General features: G+C 53.9%; 1 protein-coding gene across 4 annotated transcripts in view; it reads left to right on the top strand.

Annotated features, from left to right (window-relative positions):
• TNS3 (tensin 3) overlaps positions 1 to 14,925 on the top strand; it is a 226,770-nt gene that overhangs the window by 158,774 nt on the left and 53,071 nt on the right. For all 4 annotated transcript variants that reach the window (XM_032643771.1, XM_032643770.1, XM_032643768.1 and 1 more), the window contains 3 exons: positions 11,023 to 11,186; positions 12,247 to 12,373; positions 12,462 to 12,545. In XM_032643771.1, coding sequence (XP_032499662.1) covers positions 11,023 to 11,186; positions 12,247 to 12,373; positions 12,462 to 12,545 — 375 coding nt within the window. The remainder of the gene's footprint in view (positions 1 to 11,022; positions 11,187 to 12,246; positions 12,374 to 12,461; positions 12,546 to 14,925) is intronic.

Raw genomic sequence — 14,925 nt, 5'->3', positions numbered from 1 at the left:
TGGTGGTGGTGATCGTGATGGTGGTGATGGTGATGATGGTGGTGGTGGTGATGGTGGTGATGGTGGTGGTGGTGATGGTAGTGGGGTAGTGGTGGTGATGATGGTGGTGGTGACGGTGGTGGTGATGTTGATGGTGGTGGTGGTGAGGGTGATGGTGGTGGTGATGATGGTGGTGACGGTGGTGGTGAGGGTGGTGATGATGGTGGTCATGGTGATGATGATGGTGGTGGTGATGGTGATGATGGTGGTCATGGTGATGGTAAAGATGATAGTGACCACTGCCACACAGCTCCTGCCCCGTTCTAGGAGCTATGTTGAAGCTTGTCTGCGTCACGCCTGACCTTCATGCCCACCATAATGTGTAAACAGCCTCCATCTGTCTCACTATGCATCTCATGGCTGAGCCCTTATTCCACTAAACTCAGTTTTTGCCACCAGATCGAAACCCCTGGAGGGCAGTGCCAGTGACTTACTCATTTTGTTTCCTGACACGTGGAATGTTTGTAAATAGAGGGCATCTGGTGTTGGTGGAAATGCAGGTGACCCTCCAAAGACCCATGTGTCTCTGCTGAATTGGCATGGGGACCTTAGCGAGATTTATCATGGGCAGTGTAGGGAGCCAGTCCCCACCCATGGGGCGAGAGTGGCCCCTCAGAGGTGGGGTCTCAGAAAGCCCTCTGAGACCTTGTAAAATGGGTTGAGATGTGGTGGCGTTTCACTCCCTGTAGGCGCTCAGCATCTCTGCAGCTCCCCTGCTCTGGGCTGACACCAGACCGTGCTTCAGCCACAGCCCGTCTGGGCGCTGCTGTGGCCTCATGCCGCCCCAGCCCCCAGGTCGCCCAGCTGCATTGCAGCCCTGCTCAACGGTGGGTTTCTTGGATCACATTTTTTAAATAAGGGGAGAGTTCAACTGACAATACCCAAGCAACAAAAGAAATGACTCAATCTGTGAAGTTTATGAATCCACGGATGGCAGGAAGCCAGCTCTGTTCTCCTCATACCTATGGGCTCCTTGTTTCCTGTTGTCAAAATATTTTATTCATGGTACATCAACCCCCAACCCACAATTGTCGGACCCTGGCAGACCCCGTGTTCTGCTTGCAGATGGCACTAGGACACTGTGCCAGGGCTCCCCATGTGCTTCTGCAGACAGACAGACATCCCTGCATGAGTGCTCCGTGGCAGAGAGCTCATTTATGCTGAAGGAAATTCACAATATATCAACTTTCAGTAATTGATAGTGGAAAGCCTGTCAGTTTAAATTATATGTTAAAGGGGCTTCCCTGGTGGCGCAGTGGTTAAGAATCCGCCTGCCAATGCAGGGGACACGGGTTCGAGCCCTGGTCCGGGAAGATCCCACATGCCGCGGAGCATCTAAGCCCGTGCACCGCAACTACTGAGCCCTCACGCCTAGAGCCCGTGCTCCGCAACAAGAGAAGCCACCGCAATGAGAAACCCGCGCACCGCAACGAAGAGTAGCCCCTGCTCTCTGCAACTAGAGGAAGCCCGTGCGCAGCAACAAAGACCCAACGCGGTCAAAAATAAACAAATAAATTTATTTAAAAAATATTATATGTTAAACCCAAACCAAAGGGATCCAGTGTGAGAACCTGAGATCCTCAGCCGTGGGGCCACACCGTGAGTGTAGGGTCCCTGAGCGCGGGCGGGAGCCGCAGCGGCACGAGCCCACAGGGGCACGACAGGAGAGCCAGGAGCATCGAGGAGAAGAGAGCGGGGCCTTTCCAGGAGGAAGTTCTGTGGAGGCTCTGCAGATGCTGCGGAGAGGCAGGGCCCAGGTGTGTGGACGTGCAGGTGTGTTCGAGGACCGGAAATCCGGGTGCACGGAGAAGAGGGAAGAAGGGGTGAGCGTGGACCCTGCCCACGTCCGTCATGAGACAGAATGCCTGCCCTCAGGATTTCCTCTGTTCCCCAAGGCCGCAGATTCTGACGGCTGGGGAAGGCATCTCAGGCTGACCCCGGCGTCACCCACGGTAGCAGGATTCAGGCCGCCATGGACCCCGGCCGGGGGCTGCGAGGCTCCTCCTCTACGTCTGAGGCTCTGGGGCAGCCCCCATGCTTCCAGGAGAAGCTGGGCTCCACAAACCAAGAAGTCTCCGCCAGCATCGTCCATGCTCAAGGCACTACTGGTTCCTCTGGTCGAATGAGATGGGGGGTGACGTCCAGTCACAGAGAGGAAGCTCGAGGTCAGAAAGGGCGGGTGACTGAGGCTCAGACTTGGCCCGTGGGCTCTTCCTGCGTGGCCAGCCTGTGTTATTTCTTAGGCCTTTCCCGGAAGAGGGTCCCGGATCAGGGTCAGAACCCGCTGCAGACCGTGTGGTCTGGGGACGTGGGGAGCAAAGAGCGAGGGCTCAGGTCTTTTCTCTCCACCCTCAGGCCTTTCCGCATCGCCCTTCCAAGACAAGATGACTGTTTTCAGGTCAGGGGATGTCCAGGGGGCAGAGGCCCTGGTGTCCCTGCAGGAGCCGGCAGTGGAGCGTGTGGGACCTAGCAGCTCTGTGTCCTTGGCAGGAGAGGGCTTGTCCCACCCTTGGCACCTGCAGGCGACCTCAGTAATAAGAGAGTGAAGGATGATCTCCGCTGGTTTCCTCTGGGAAACACAAAGTGCGCACTCACTGGAACTACGTTTTGGTTCTCTTTCGGTGGGTTTCAAACGGTGAGGGTGGCCTGGCCATAGACAAACCTTTAGATGGCGGGTGTTACGCTCACAGGTCTAATGAAGTCTGGGTTTGGGTTCACTCATGTTGTCTGAAAAGCTCTAGCAGAGTAGAGCTTAAGGAAACGCGTCCATACCCCTCAGCTGAGTTATCTTCCATTCAGTATTGCGAGATGAGAGAGTTACAGAGATCTGTTGCAGAAGAGTCTGAATATACTTAACATTAAAAATGGTCAGGGTGGTAAACGTAATGCTATGTGTTTTTTAACACAAAAAAAGCGAGTACGTTTTTAAAGCCTAGAATAATTTCTTCGTTGATCTGCTTTGTATATGCATCTTTGCATCCCTTGGAGTCTCTCAAAGCCACGGACTCCTCTGTGGGTGTCTGCCTGACACCGTCTCGCAGCCGCCACTTCCGTCTCTTTCCCCTCCTTCCCTCCATGCATAGGGCCCTGGTCACACAGTTCTGGAAGGGGTTCGTGCTTGGTTTCTGGCTGCCCGCTCTGGTCACGGTCCCTGAGCTTGTGGCTAATTTAACTCTAACTTCACACCTGCCCCCTCACTCACTGTCCACTGAAACCCACTCTTCCTCTCAGCGGCCCAATCAGGCCTGTACCCACTGAGCCAGGCGGTGAGCAAAGGCACGTGGGATCCCATCGGTGTCACCATGACAACTCTGGATGCTGTTCTGAACCTGAGTTAGAGCGTGTGGTTTCAGGCTGTGTTTAATGCTGACCAGTCTCAGTACAGCTGCACGCTGCCTCCTGCCCTCGGGACACACGAGAGCGAGCGGGTGGGAACACGGGGCACAGTGCTTCCTTCAGGGAGCCCGAGGAGGCCTGGCCTCTCATTCAGTGGCCTCCACCTGTCAGGGGCTCTCTGGGTTGTCATAGGTCAGCCCAGGGTCACATTCTCCCTGAAATGCTTCCCTGACCACTGTCGCTTCCCCGTGTGCCCAGGGCTCCCCCCATCTCCCTGGACAACACTGGCCTGTGACTGTACCTTTGCTTTTCCATCACCCTGGGGGGGTTTTGCGCCCCCCGCAAAAACAAACAAACCAAAAAAAAACATGAGCGTATTCCTGAAATTTCTTATAGTAGAAGGGTATCCTTCCTAGCTTTTTGGACACAATCATTTCCTTTTAAATATGTCATTCTAGAGGAAATGCTACCACCTAACCAAGCACTTTGGAGTTCCCCAGTTGAAAGGGTTTTCACTTTTGCAATCCAAAAGGTAGGCTTTTTTTTTGCGCCGTACGCGGGCCTCTCACTGCTGCAGCCCCTCCCGTTGCGGAGCACAGGCTCTGGACGCGCAGGCTCAGCGGCCACGGCTCACGGGCCCAGCCGCCCCACGGCATGTGAGATTCTCAGGTCTTTGGGAGTGGCAGTGAGGGGAACACCTGGGGACACCTGCCCCCCTTTCCAGCCTGGGTAGGTGGGTGCCGAGGCCCGGAGTGCATCGTGTCCGGTGACAGGAGGAAAGGAGAGGAGTCTGAAGACCAGCGTAGGGACTGGCCAGGAGTGGGCCGTGTCTGGTTGCGTGGCCATTGCAGACCACGTCACAGTGCCACGTGTTGGCGGAAAAAAGCAGACCCCGAGCACGAGACCGGAAGACAGCGTTCTGTACAGGAAGAGCTGCTCCCACACCGACCCTCCACGGAGACCGCAGCCGGGAATGTGAGCGGGGCTCGTGCGGGGATGTGCGGGTCACTGGAGATTGTTGGTAACTCTGTGGTCCTAGATTGCCATGGTTTCTGCACTGAGCCCTACCGCTTCTGTGACTTGGAGGGCATTGGTGTCCTGGGGCGTTTTCTAGTGGCCGTACCTGGGCCAAGCAGGGCAGGGGCAGGGGCACCGGCTCCAGCTGCCCTTTGCCTGAGGAAGGCCCGTGGGAGGGGGCAGTTTGCTGAGCCACCTGCAGGGTCCCAGCCGGCACAGGCACAGGGCTTCAGTGCAGCGACTCTGTCCTGCTTTCATTCGGTCTCCTATTTCCTCTTTTCTTGGATCTGATTTCTCTACTGAGAAGGAGAGATACGGTCATGGCCGGATTTATGGAGTGTATTCTTGAATACACTTCAACTCGCCAAGTGAAATGGAATCAAGGCCCTCCCTGGAGAGGGTGGGCAGCCTGCATCTGGCCATTGTTGGATGACCCGAGGGGTGGGGGCCCCCGCCCAGCGGTGCTCACGTCCCAACCTCGCGGACACCCTAGTCCTTCTCTCTTTAAATTAAGGTAACTTGTACAGCTCCTCTGAGCTTATTGGTGCAGAAAGCCACCTCCCATAGGATTGTCTCTGTATCTCACGAGAAGATCCAGCCATCACACATGGCAGACTTGTCAGAATGATAGGTTAATCAAACACCGAACACGTTTGTGTTTGTGGATCTTCACATAGAGACTAAATACGGGCACAGACCTCAGGCATGTTGCAGGTTGGGCTCCAGACCATCGTCCTAAAGCAAATATCGCCTCAATAAAGTGACTCAGACAGATTTTTCTGGTTTCCCAGTGGGTATAAAAGTTATGTATACACTATACTGTAGTCTGTTAAGTGTACAATAGCATTATGTCCAAAAAAAAGTATACATACCTTAATTTCAAAATACAAAACAAGAAAAGTAATTACAGTAGTAATATCATAGACCACTGATTACAAATTACCATAGCAAATATAATAATAATGAAAAAGTTTCAAGTATTGTGAAAATTACCAAAATGTGACACAGATACACGAAGTAAACAAATGCCGTGGAAAAATGGTGCCGATAGACTTGCTTGATGCAGGACTGACACAAACCTTCACTTTGTAAAAAACAGTATCCGCGAAGTGCAGTGAAATGAGGTGTGCCTGTACTAGTACAGAGTTAGTTCTACTAGAATTAGAACTAGTAGAGAAGGACTTGGGAACGTCTGTGAGGTCAACTCAGAGTTCTACAAAATGTAAAGAAAACTTATTCTTCTTAAAGATGACCTGGATCTTGTTTTCCTGATTTTAAAAGTAAGACCTATGATTAGTGAAAACTTTAGAAGATATATTGTGTTGGCCAAAAAGTTCGTTCCGGTTTCCCGTAACATCTTACGGAAAAACCCAAACGAACTTTTTGGCCAACCTAATAGATCTTTAAAAAGAAAACTCTTCACAGTGCCTAGAATTCCACGACCCAGAGACAGCCACTTGTGAACATGTTGGTACATTTTCTTATTTTTAAAAAATCAAAATGAATTCATAGATAGAATGCTACATGCTCACTTTTCCACGCTGCTCTTTTCACGTAATGTTTTAGCATGTTTTCTCCCTTCACATTCCATCACACAGGATTTTCAGTGACTGCATGAGTCTTCCTCTGGCGTGTTTGGTGGCTGCAGTTTTCACATTGGGTTCTCGCTGTGGGCTTGTATCCTGCACTGGCTCTTGGTGCATTTATCTCATTGAGCCTGGACCAGTCCTCATTTCATCCCCGAGACGTCTGTCGGACCGTCCAGTGGGCACAGAGGCAGACCTGCTCCGCGCTTGGCCAGAGTCGGCCTGCCCGAGCGGGCCGGGGAGCCGGTGTCAGCCAGCAGGTGGGCCTGGGGTCACATGCCCTTTGCCCAGCCCCACTTCCACCGTCAGACCAACGATTCTCGGACAGGAAGGCCTCTAAAACCCGCCTCCTCCTACCTTTGGTCCAGGCTGCTCTGCGCTCACCTGCTCTGGGAACTACACCCCCAGCCAGTGTTTTTACTCAAATGCCAAAGGGGGCATTTCCAGAGATTGTAAGGAAGAAGCCATTGTTAATCTGAAATTCACTTGAGGGGTAGAAGGATTTGAGAAGCAAAGCGCGCGTCAACTGCCCCTTGGCACATGGGCAGAAGGAAGGGTCCCCGATCTCAGCCGGTGTCCCTTCCATCATCCGCGTTAGCCATTATCAATCACTGAGGTGCCGACAGCACCACTTGTCTGTGTGGGTGGGCCGCGCCTCCCAGGCCTGTGGTCCACCGTCTGCACTGAGCAGGCTTTTTGAAGTGGGAGGGGACAGTGGCACCTCCTGGCTGACCTGCCCCTCGCTTGGCACCGGTGGGCGAGGACAAGCCACCCTGGGGGAGTGGAGTGTGCAGTGGGGGGGTTTTGGTCGGCTCCGCGGGGCACCAAACCCCTGTCTGTAGCTTGCTGTGTGTGATAGGGCATGTCTCAACTCGAGACCCCATTTTCCTCATTGGCAGAAACGACACAGCAACACCGCCTGGCTGTTGTGAGGCGGCCTGACTCTGCTTCCCGCTTTCCTCCCGGGCAGAGGTGGGCACATGCGGGCATATCCTGGCGCCGCGGCTGCGTCGTGCACCCCTCCTCGTTTCTCCAGGAGCATCACCCTGGGGTCGGGGTGGTGCTGGGGACCCTCCTGTCTACACCGCAGTCTGATAGGAGGGCAGGATCTGTCGCCTGCGGGGGCCTGGTCTCTGATGACTGTGGTGCCTGTATCTTTGCGTCTTTGGGAAGGGAAGACACACTCTGCAGGGAGAGCGATGCTCTGTGCAGGTCACAGCCTGGAAACGGGGTCCCCTGTGGAGCTCGTGTGCGTGCCCTGACCCCTGCTCTCAACGTTGGTCCTGGCATAGAACCTCGGTGGCCACCTGTGACCACACTCTTGCAGGCCGGGGAGCAGTGAAGTATTGATCCATGATTATTGAAGAATGAAACCCCTAATTGCTGAACCACATGTCCTATTACTTAGGTTCAGTGAAGGCACTCGAGGTGGTATTTGATACGAAGAACACTTTACAGGAGAGACTTTTTTTTTTTTTTTTTTGCGGTACGCGGGCCTCTCGCTGCTGTGGCCTCTCCCGTTGCGGAGCACAGGCTCCGGACGCGCAGGCTCAGCGGCCATGACTCATGGGCCCAGCCGCTCCGCGGCATGTGGGATCTTCCCGGACCGGGGCACGAACCCGTGTCCCCTGCATCGGCAGGCGGACTCTCAACCACTGCGCCACCAGGGAAGCCCCAGGAGAGATTTTTAAGTGAAGAGAAGTCTATTTGTTATCTTCATTGGTGCCTGAGAGAGAGAAAATCAAGAAATGGTTGCAAACCCCTGTGTTCCATAGGGACATTTCTGGGGCCACTCACAGATGCTGTCTCAGGGCCTCATCTGGAGGAAGCCCAGGACTGAGGCCACATGTGGCTCTGAATCAGCTGAAATGACAGACTGAGTTCCCCGGCTACTCTGAAACTGGACTATTACAGGAAACCTGAAGAGAGGTTTTAAAAGTCTAATTTACATAACATTGTAAACTATCCTTCAGTTAAGAAAACAAATCTAAGCTTCCTTCTCTGGAACTCCGTCCTCAGTTCTGCGTATTCCCTCTTGGGCCCTGGTGCCACCTGGACATGTTTTTATAGCCGGGCCTTTGTAGTACATCCTTGAGGCTGTGCTGGCTGGTTTTTATACGCAGGGCCGTACACGGAATGGGGCCTCAGTTCCTGGAACCCTCTGGTTCAAAGGTCAGGGCTGAGGTCACGGGGCATTGAGGTCGGGGAGCATGCCCACACTCTCCGCACCTTTCTGGGGCTTCATGCCACACAGCGTGTTGGAGTGATGGCAATGTGCTGTTTCCACAGAACACCATTTATTATCCTGCATGTTGAACAGAAGCTGTCTTCCCGTCCCCAGATCCCTTGTCCGGAAGGCTTTGGAGCAGCGCGGGCTCTGGATCTCTTGGCTGTGATGGGCTGCAGGTGTCAGTTAAAGGACCACTGAGCACCCAGTGCGCGATTTGGCTGGAGGTGTTTCTTTGGATGAGGTGCTCCTGCAGCTCCGCCTCTCAGGGCAGCCAGGCCCGCACGGGCCCCCTCTGTCCCCACTCTGCACCTTTGTTGCCCCGGTGACAGCACGTGAGCCCGTGCCTGGGCCCTGATCCTCCGGGGGGCCAGCCTCTCCCTGCAGCCTCACGCCTCCGGCACCCGCTCCCTCGGTGGCTCCAGATGCCCATCCAGGGGCAGGTCTGTGGCCGTCGGGCCAGTCCTGCAGCGCCGGTCTCATGGAGGGCGGGAACCCGAGGAGGGACCCAGAAGAGGACCGCAGGACGGCAGTGGCGCTGTGTCAGTATGCATGTGTTAAACCCATTTTATTTCATCCTCACCCCAGTTTTTCTCTGCAGGGGAGAAAAGGGGGCGAGCATTGTGCTCATTTTTCACATAATGAAACGGGGGCTGGAGGATGCCCTGCGGCTGGTCCTCCAGCTGGTGAGGGTGGACACGAGCCTCCAAATCCCGAATCCTAATGCCCTCTCCCCTCGCCCCTCCAGGCCGGGTCTTAGCGGGCAGCTGTTGGAAACGGAGGAAGGATGTCAGGAGGGGTGGAAGGATTCTTCTGGGAGAGGCCGGCCACTCGGAGACCGGGTTTAGATCTCGCCCGCTGGGTCACCAGCTGAATGGCACCCAGCAGATGTCCTCCCGTGTGACACGGAGGGCCGTGCCCAGCTGGCATCTGTCCGAGGAAGGGACCCTCGGGAAGCTGGAGGGTTTGTGGGAGGGGCGCCCGCGAAGGAGTCGCACTCCTCTCCTCACTGGACACAGCTGTTGAGTGTTCTCCCTCTGTGGACAGAGCTCCCTTCACGCAGTAGCCTTTGAATTCCACGCAGCTTCTGAAAGGTCCTGCTGAGGGAGGGGCACGACGTTTGCCGGGGTGCTCACGTGACAGCGTGTTCACAGCCGTGGGCAGAGTCTCTCCAGATGAGCCATTGGTAATTTAAACCCCACCTTTAAATGCAGTGTCATCGTGACCGTCACAGTTGTAGGGATTACATTGCTTAAATCTGAACTGTAGGGGAAACCCTTAACACGTCTGAATTTTCAGAGGATATCATCGATAGAAACATTGCCATCCTAACAGCCTGCAGCAGGTTTCCCAAACCACCAGTCGTGAGAGTCCACAGATCGATTGCAGCCCCCGGCCCCTCCCCCATCCCCCATAAAGTGAGTCTTAGTTGGTTGGAGCAGGACTGAGGATCTGTGACATTTCTTGCACTGGACAGTGGGACAGTGAATGCCGACTGTTGGTGCTTGAATTAAGCTTTTTTCCCCCCAGGATTCCTCGCTGTTAAGCGTCAGGGTGTCACGTGCAGGGTCCTCACTCAGCCCTGAAGCTCTGCAGGTGGTGTGGCCTTCGGGCCACTCTGGCCCTGACGGGGCGCGGGCAGACAGGGCTCTCACACAGCTCTGGCATGCTGTAGGTCACACCCAGCCTGGTCGTATCCCAGAGCCCTGGGTGCCGTCCTAGTGCCTGGTCCTGCCTAGAAGCCGGTTCCGGAGGGAGTAGGCCGGCTCGCCGGGGCTGCTTCCTCCCTGCCCCGTGAGTCTGAGGATGCCCCTCGGTTGCACGTCCACGTGGCTCCCCTGAGCAGCCAGTGTGGACCAGCTATGAAATACAAAGTATCTCTGACACTTGGAAATAAAAGGTGTACAGGTTAACAATTCTGATATCACTATACCTGTATACTGGGATTGAGCATAAACAAATAGGTGATTCATAGAGGTCACAAAGAACGGATACAATTTTTTTTAAAGATGCAGGACAACGTATCAAGAAGGTGACCGTTTGTGTAGGCAAATGGATATGTATTTATGTTTGTGACTCAAGGAAAGATTTCTGTGTCTCTGGTCTGAGTGGTTGTTACCTCCTTGGTGGTCATAAGGCAAGGTGCAGGCACTGTGACCCCAAAGTTGACCGCAGATGCCCTGAGAAGGGGAAGACGGATTATGCGGGCAGAGGTCTCAGACTAAGTCCCAGGGCCTGTGGCCATCAGGGGGCCCACGCTGGGTTCTTTGAAGCTTGACCACCACCAAGAATCTGTCTTGCTCGCTTAGCCAGGGGAAAAAAGCCTCGATCCTGGGTCCCAGCCTTTCTCTGTCCCTTATGCTTCCTGAGCACCTCCTGTGTGCCGGGCCCTGGGGAACCGGCCAGGCGCGATTCCCTGGTGGAGCTGACGCTGGGAGAAACAGCCAGGAACATGGACAACGGCCAGTTCACACAGTAACAGGATGAGCCTCGAGGGGTCATGCAGGGTGAAAGACGTCAGACAGCAAAGGACGTGGAGCGTGTGATTCCATGTACATGAAGTGTCTGGAATAGGCAAATCCGTAGAGGCGGAAAGTAAATTAGTGGTTGCCAGGAGCTGGGGGTCGGGAATGGGGAGTGAACGCTCCCCGTAATGGGCATGGATGGGGTTTCATCTTGGGTGATGAAAATGTTCTGGAACTGGAAAAAATAAAATAAAGAATGCCTCTGAGAAGTTTTAAAGTCAGTTTTAACTGAGGGTCAGTGCTCTCCTCCATGATGAAAACACCTGCGGCCCACGTGTCTCTCTCCTAACAGGTGACGAGCCGCTGGGCGGAAGATTCCGGAAGCTGAGCCTCGAGCAGTATGACAGCAATGCTGGGGAGCAGCCAGCCTTCTCCACATGCGGCTGGGGCAAGACTACCAGTGCGGAACAGGCCCCAAGCCTGGCGCCTTTTCTCTCTTCAGACAACGCCAAGGAGGTATACGCACCCCGCCACCCAGAGCCTGGCCTGAGCCCCGTCCCAAATCACCAGTTCAGTTCCCCACCCGCCTTCGCCCCTGTCTCACACACGACGTTCCTCCCTGAAGGCAGGTGGTATTGGGGAGAGCCCAGCTGTGCACCAGCCGGGATCCTGGGTGGGATCCCCGCTCTCCCGAGAGAGCCGTGCGGGCATGCACCTCACTCACTGCGGTCATCTGAGCCTCTGTGTTCTGATCTGTAGAATGGGGATGAGGGGCCCAGCATGCAGGTGGGTCGTGTGGGTAGAGGTCTCGGGGCTCCATGGCTGGACGGTGGCAGCAAAGGGCAAACAGAAGTCATCGCAAAGGACCCCAAGTCCCCGACCCAAGGCCTCCCGGCGTCCCCGGGAGGGAGGAAGAAAGCGGGTCCGCATGGATGTGTGCTCCGTGGGGAGATCTACAGAGCACCTTTGCGGAGGCGTACTTAAGGCTTTTATTCAGAATTGAAGTAAGACAGGTTGGCAAACCCCCAAACGATGAACCCTTTGAAATTAGGGTTTCATCGACTCTCATGGTAGAAAAGTCGGAACCTAGAATAGACGAGAAAAGAAAGTCACCAGTATGAAATTAGGGTTTCATCGACTCTCATGGTAGAAAAGTCGGAACCTAGAATAGACGAGAAAAGAAAGTCACCAGTAGTCTTAACACACACACACACAGAACCAGTGTTAATATCTGGGCTATGTCCTACCAGCCTCTTTTCTGTGCCTGTGTTTTTAATTCATTGGGTATTTTGCGTATCTCTGGACACACTATAGGTGACGATTCTTTTACCTGCCTTTTTCACTTAACACTCACTTTCCCTCTGCTGCACGGACTCTCTGCTAACTCCACTTATGAGCTGTGTAATGTTGACCACAAGACACTTCCCTCTACCTTGACTGTTATTGAAGCTTCTTCCAGTTTTCCATGGCAGCCTCCTGTCCCCAGTCTCAGACGAGGGTTGGCTCCGTGGGTGCCAGGGGCCCCCAGCTGTCTGGAAGTGGCCTTCAGCTAACCAACGCCCCCTGCCGGTTTCAGGCGGTGATCACCACGTATCCCCCAGACCTGGGTGTGATCGACGGCAGGATCTTCTCTCCAACCAGCAGTGGCAGTGAGTCCATCTCTCCCACACCAGCATTTCCTGTGTCTCCAGAAACGCCGTATGGTAAGAAAGAAGCAGAGCTCGTAGCGTGCAATCCCACCCCTTGAGGGAGCAGAGGGGAACAGCTCGTCACTCTGCTTTCTCTTTCCAGTGACAAGGAGCCCACGTTATCCTCCGTTCAGCCCATCCGGGCCACAGATGGGCAGCCCCAGCGGTCTGTACAAAGGAGCTCCTGGTAAGAAACCCACCTCCTTTCCTCTGCTCTGGATGTCCTCTCACGCAGAAATATTTCCACGTGTGTCACATCTCAACTCTGGCTGGGGAAGGTGCAGGGACACTGCGGTGCAGCCCGCTGGGGTTAGCAGTGGTGTTGAATCTCTGCCTGGCGTCCTGCAGGTGTGCTTCTGTTTTCTTCTGCTCGCTGGGCACTCACAAGCGTTGATGTGGAGGGTCATGGTGCCCTCAGCAGCTCAACATCGGTGCTTTTCAACTCCCTGTGGCATTACTTGGAGTTGAAAGAAGAAACTGGAACACCCGACCCCCCCTTTTCAGAGGAAGTGGGGGCCACAGAGAGCAGCGAGCTCCCCGCTCTGAGTGGCACGGCTGCCCTCGCCCGCTGCCCGCTCACACAGACCTGTCCTGGCCCCTTACGTTCTCGGCCGCCATCCTGGATCTCCCCAGTGAGTGGCCGCTTCTGGACGGGTCTGCTTCCTCCCTGGGCACGTGCCGTACTTGCGGGGTCGAATTTGTCTGTGCACTGGCCCCGGGGAGGGAGTTAATGCAGCGGTGGTGGGTTCCTCAGCACCCCTTCCTGGTATGGACATTCCCCACCTGCCTTAAGAGTCCAGGATGGGCCTGGCCCCGGGCAGGTGGGGAGGGGATGTAGCTCAAGCTAAGCTTACACTTTCAAATCGCTCTTCTCTGTAATTGTGGATTCCTTATGCGGCTGCTTTTCTGCCCTGGGGAAGCTGAATGCGGGTTCCCACTTCTGCTCATTAGATGCACTTTTGGGGGAGGGGGAAGCAGACATTGTGTTTAAATCCCACCTCTTACGCAGGGGAGGTTGTAGTGATGACAGCTAGCTCCATTTTCCTTCTTTTTCCGGAGAAAACGAGATCCATGTGTCATTTAAGAGAAGGGCCATTTTTCTTCCAAAAGATGCTTGCTTTTAGCATAGAATTAAACGTTCACATCTTTCTTAGCAGGCGTACCTGAAATGAAGGGTAAGAAGAAACGTGCGCTGTGTTGGTGCATTTGTTTGTACATGTAGGAGCACAGCATGAGAAGTGCCTGTGTTCCTGTGTGTGTGGTGCACGGACTCACACACGTGAAGCCGTGTGTCTGTTCTTCTGTGTTTTAATAATTTAGATAGAAGCAGAGGGACATGCCTCCATTTCCACACAGCCCCCTCCTCCCTGAGCCGACCTCGATTAATGGCTAATTTGAACGTATTTAGTGGATTCCAGCTAGAGCCCAGCCCTCTGACATGGAGTTCAGTCAGATCCCACCACTCTAAGACCAGGTTCACTGGAAACATGCTGGTGACAGCAGTAGAGGGTGGATGATAAGCTTGAGGAAAGAAGGTACCAGAGAAAACCTTCAGACTCACTAACAGCTCCGAACGTGGGCCGCTAGGGCCATTGTATGGAGCGTCACAAGCCCTTCCTGAACTCGAGAAGGGCCTGGGGGCTGAACGAGCTCGGCGTGCCCTGCGTGCGACGCGGGGCGACCGTCCTGGCCTGGAGCATCAGGCCCTGGGACAGAGGTGGACTGCATGGGCCAGCATGTCCATGTGTGACCGTGCGGCCCTGCACATCCAGTGTGGATTAGGCTTCTGTGCAGCCAGTGTGTCTAAGGAACTTTGGTGTGCAGATGTCCGCATGGAAGAAGTAGGGCTTTGATTTCAGATACAAAAAGCAAACATGTGAAATTGGAGCCGTTTAATCTTAAGAACACCTTCCGAGTCTTCCATGTTTTCATTTCGGCAGTCCCTGAGGACGTTAGCCCAGGGAGAGCTCAGAGACACACACACAGCACTGGCTGGGGGCCCCCTGTGCTGTGCACAGTCGAGGGGTGGGTGGTGGCTGACCCCTGACACACAGTGATGGTGGTGGCTCACACTTAGGGGCTACATTCACCCCTCTTCTAAAAATATAAGCAGAAAGCAGTGCAATTATAAACAGGGAAACAGAAAATAAACCGAAGAGGTGATTCTTTGTAAAGATCAATGGATTTGACAAACCTCTAGAAAGACTGGCAAAAGAGAGGGAAGACACATATGCTAATATCAGAATGAAACAGGGCTATTGCTGAAGACCCTGTAGAAGCCAAAAGGACAATAAGGGAATATTACAGACAACTTATGTAGTGTTTAATGATAAGCACAAATTGTAAACAACGTGAAACAGACCGTTTGAATACCCTGTAACTATTAAGGCAATTGAATTGGTAATTTATTAAAACTCCCCAGAAAGAAACCTCCAGGCTCAGATGGTTTCACTGGGGAATTCTACCAAATATTTAATGAAGAATTAACACTAATTCTACACAATCCCTTTCAACAAATAGATGAGGAGGGAACACGTTCCAATTCATTATTTGAAGGTAATGTTGCC

This window comes from Phocoena sinus, chromosome 9, assembly GCF_008692025.1.
Source record: "Phocoena sinus isolate mPhoSin1 chromosome 9, mPhoSin1.pri, whole genome shotgun sequence".
In the NCBI taxonomy this organism is placed as follows: domain Eukaryota; kingdom Metazoa; phylum Chordata; class Mammalia; order Artiodactyla; family Phocoenidae; genus Phocoena; species Phocoena sinus.
This window is presented reverse-complemented; position numbering and strand designations above follow the sequence as displayed.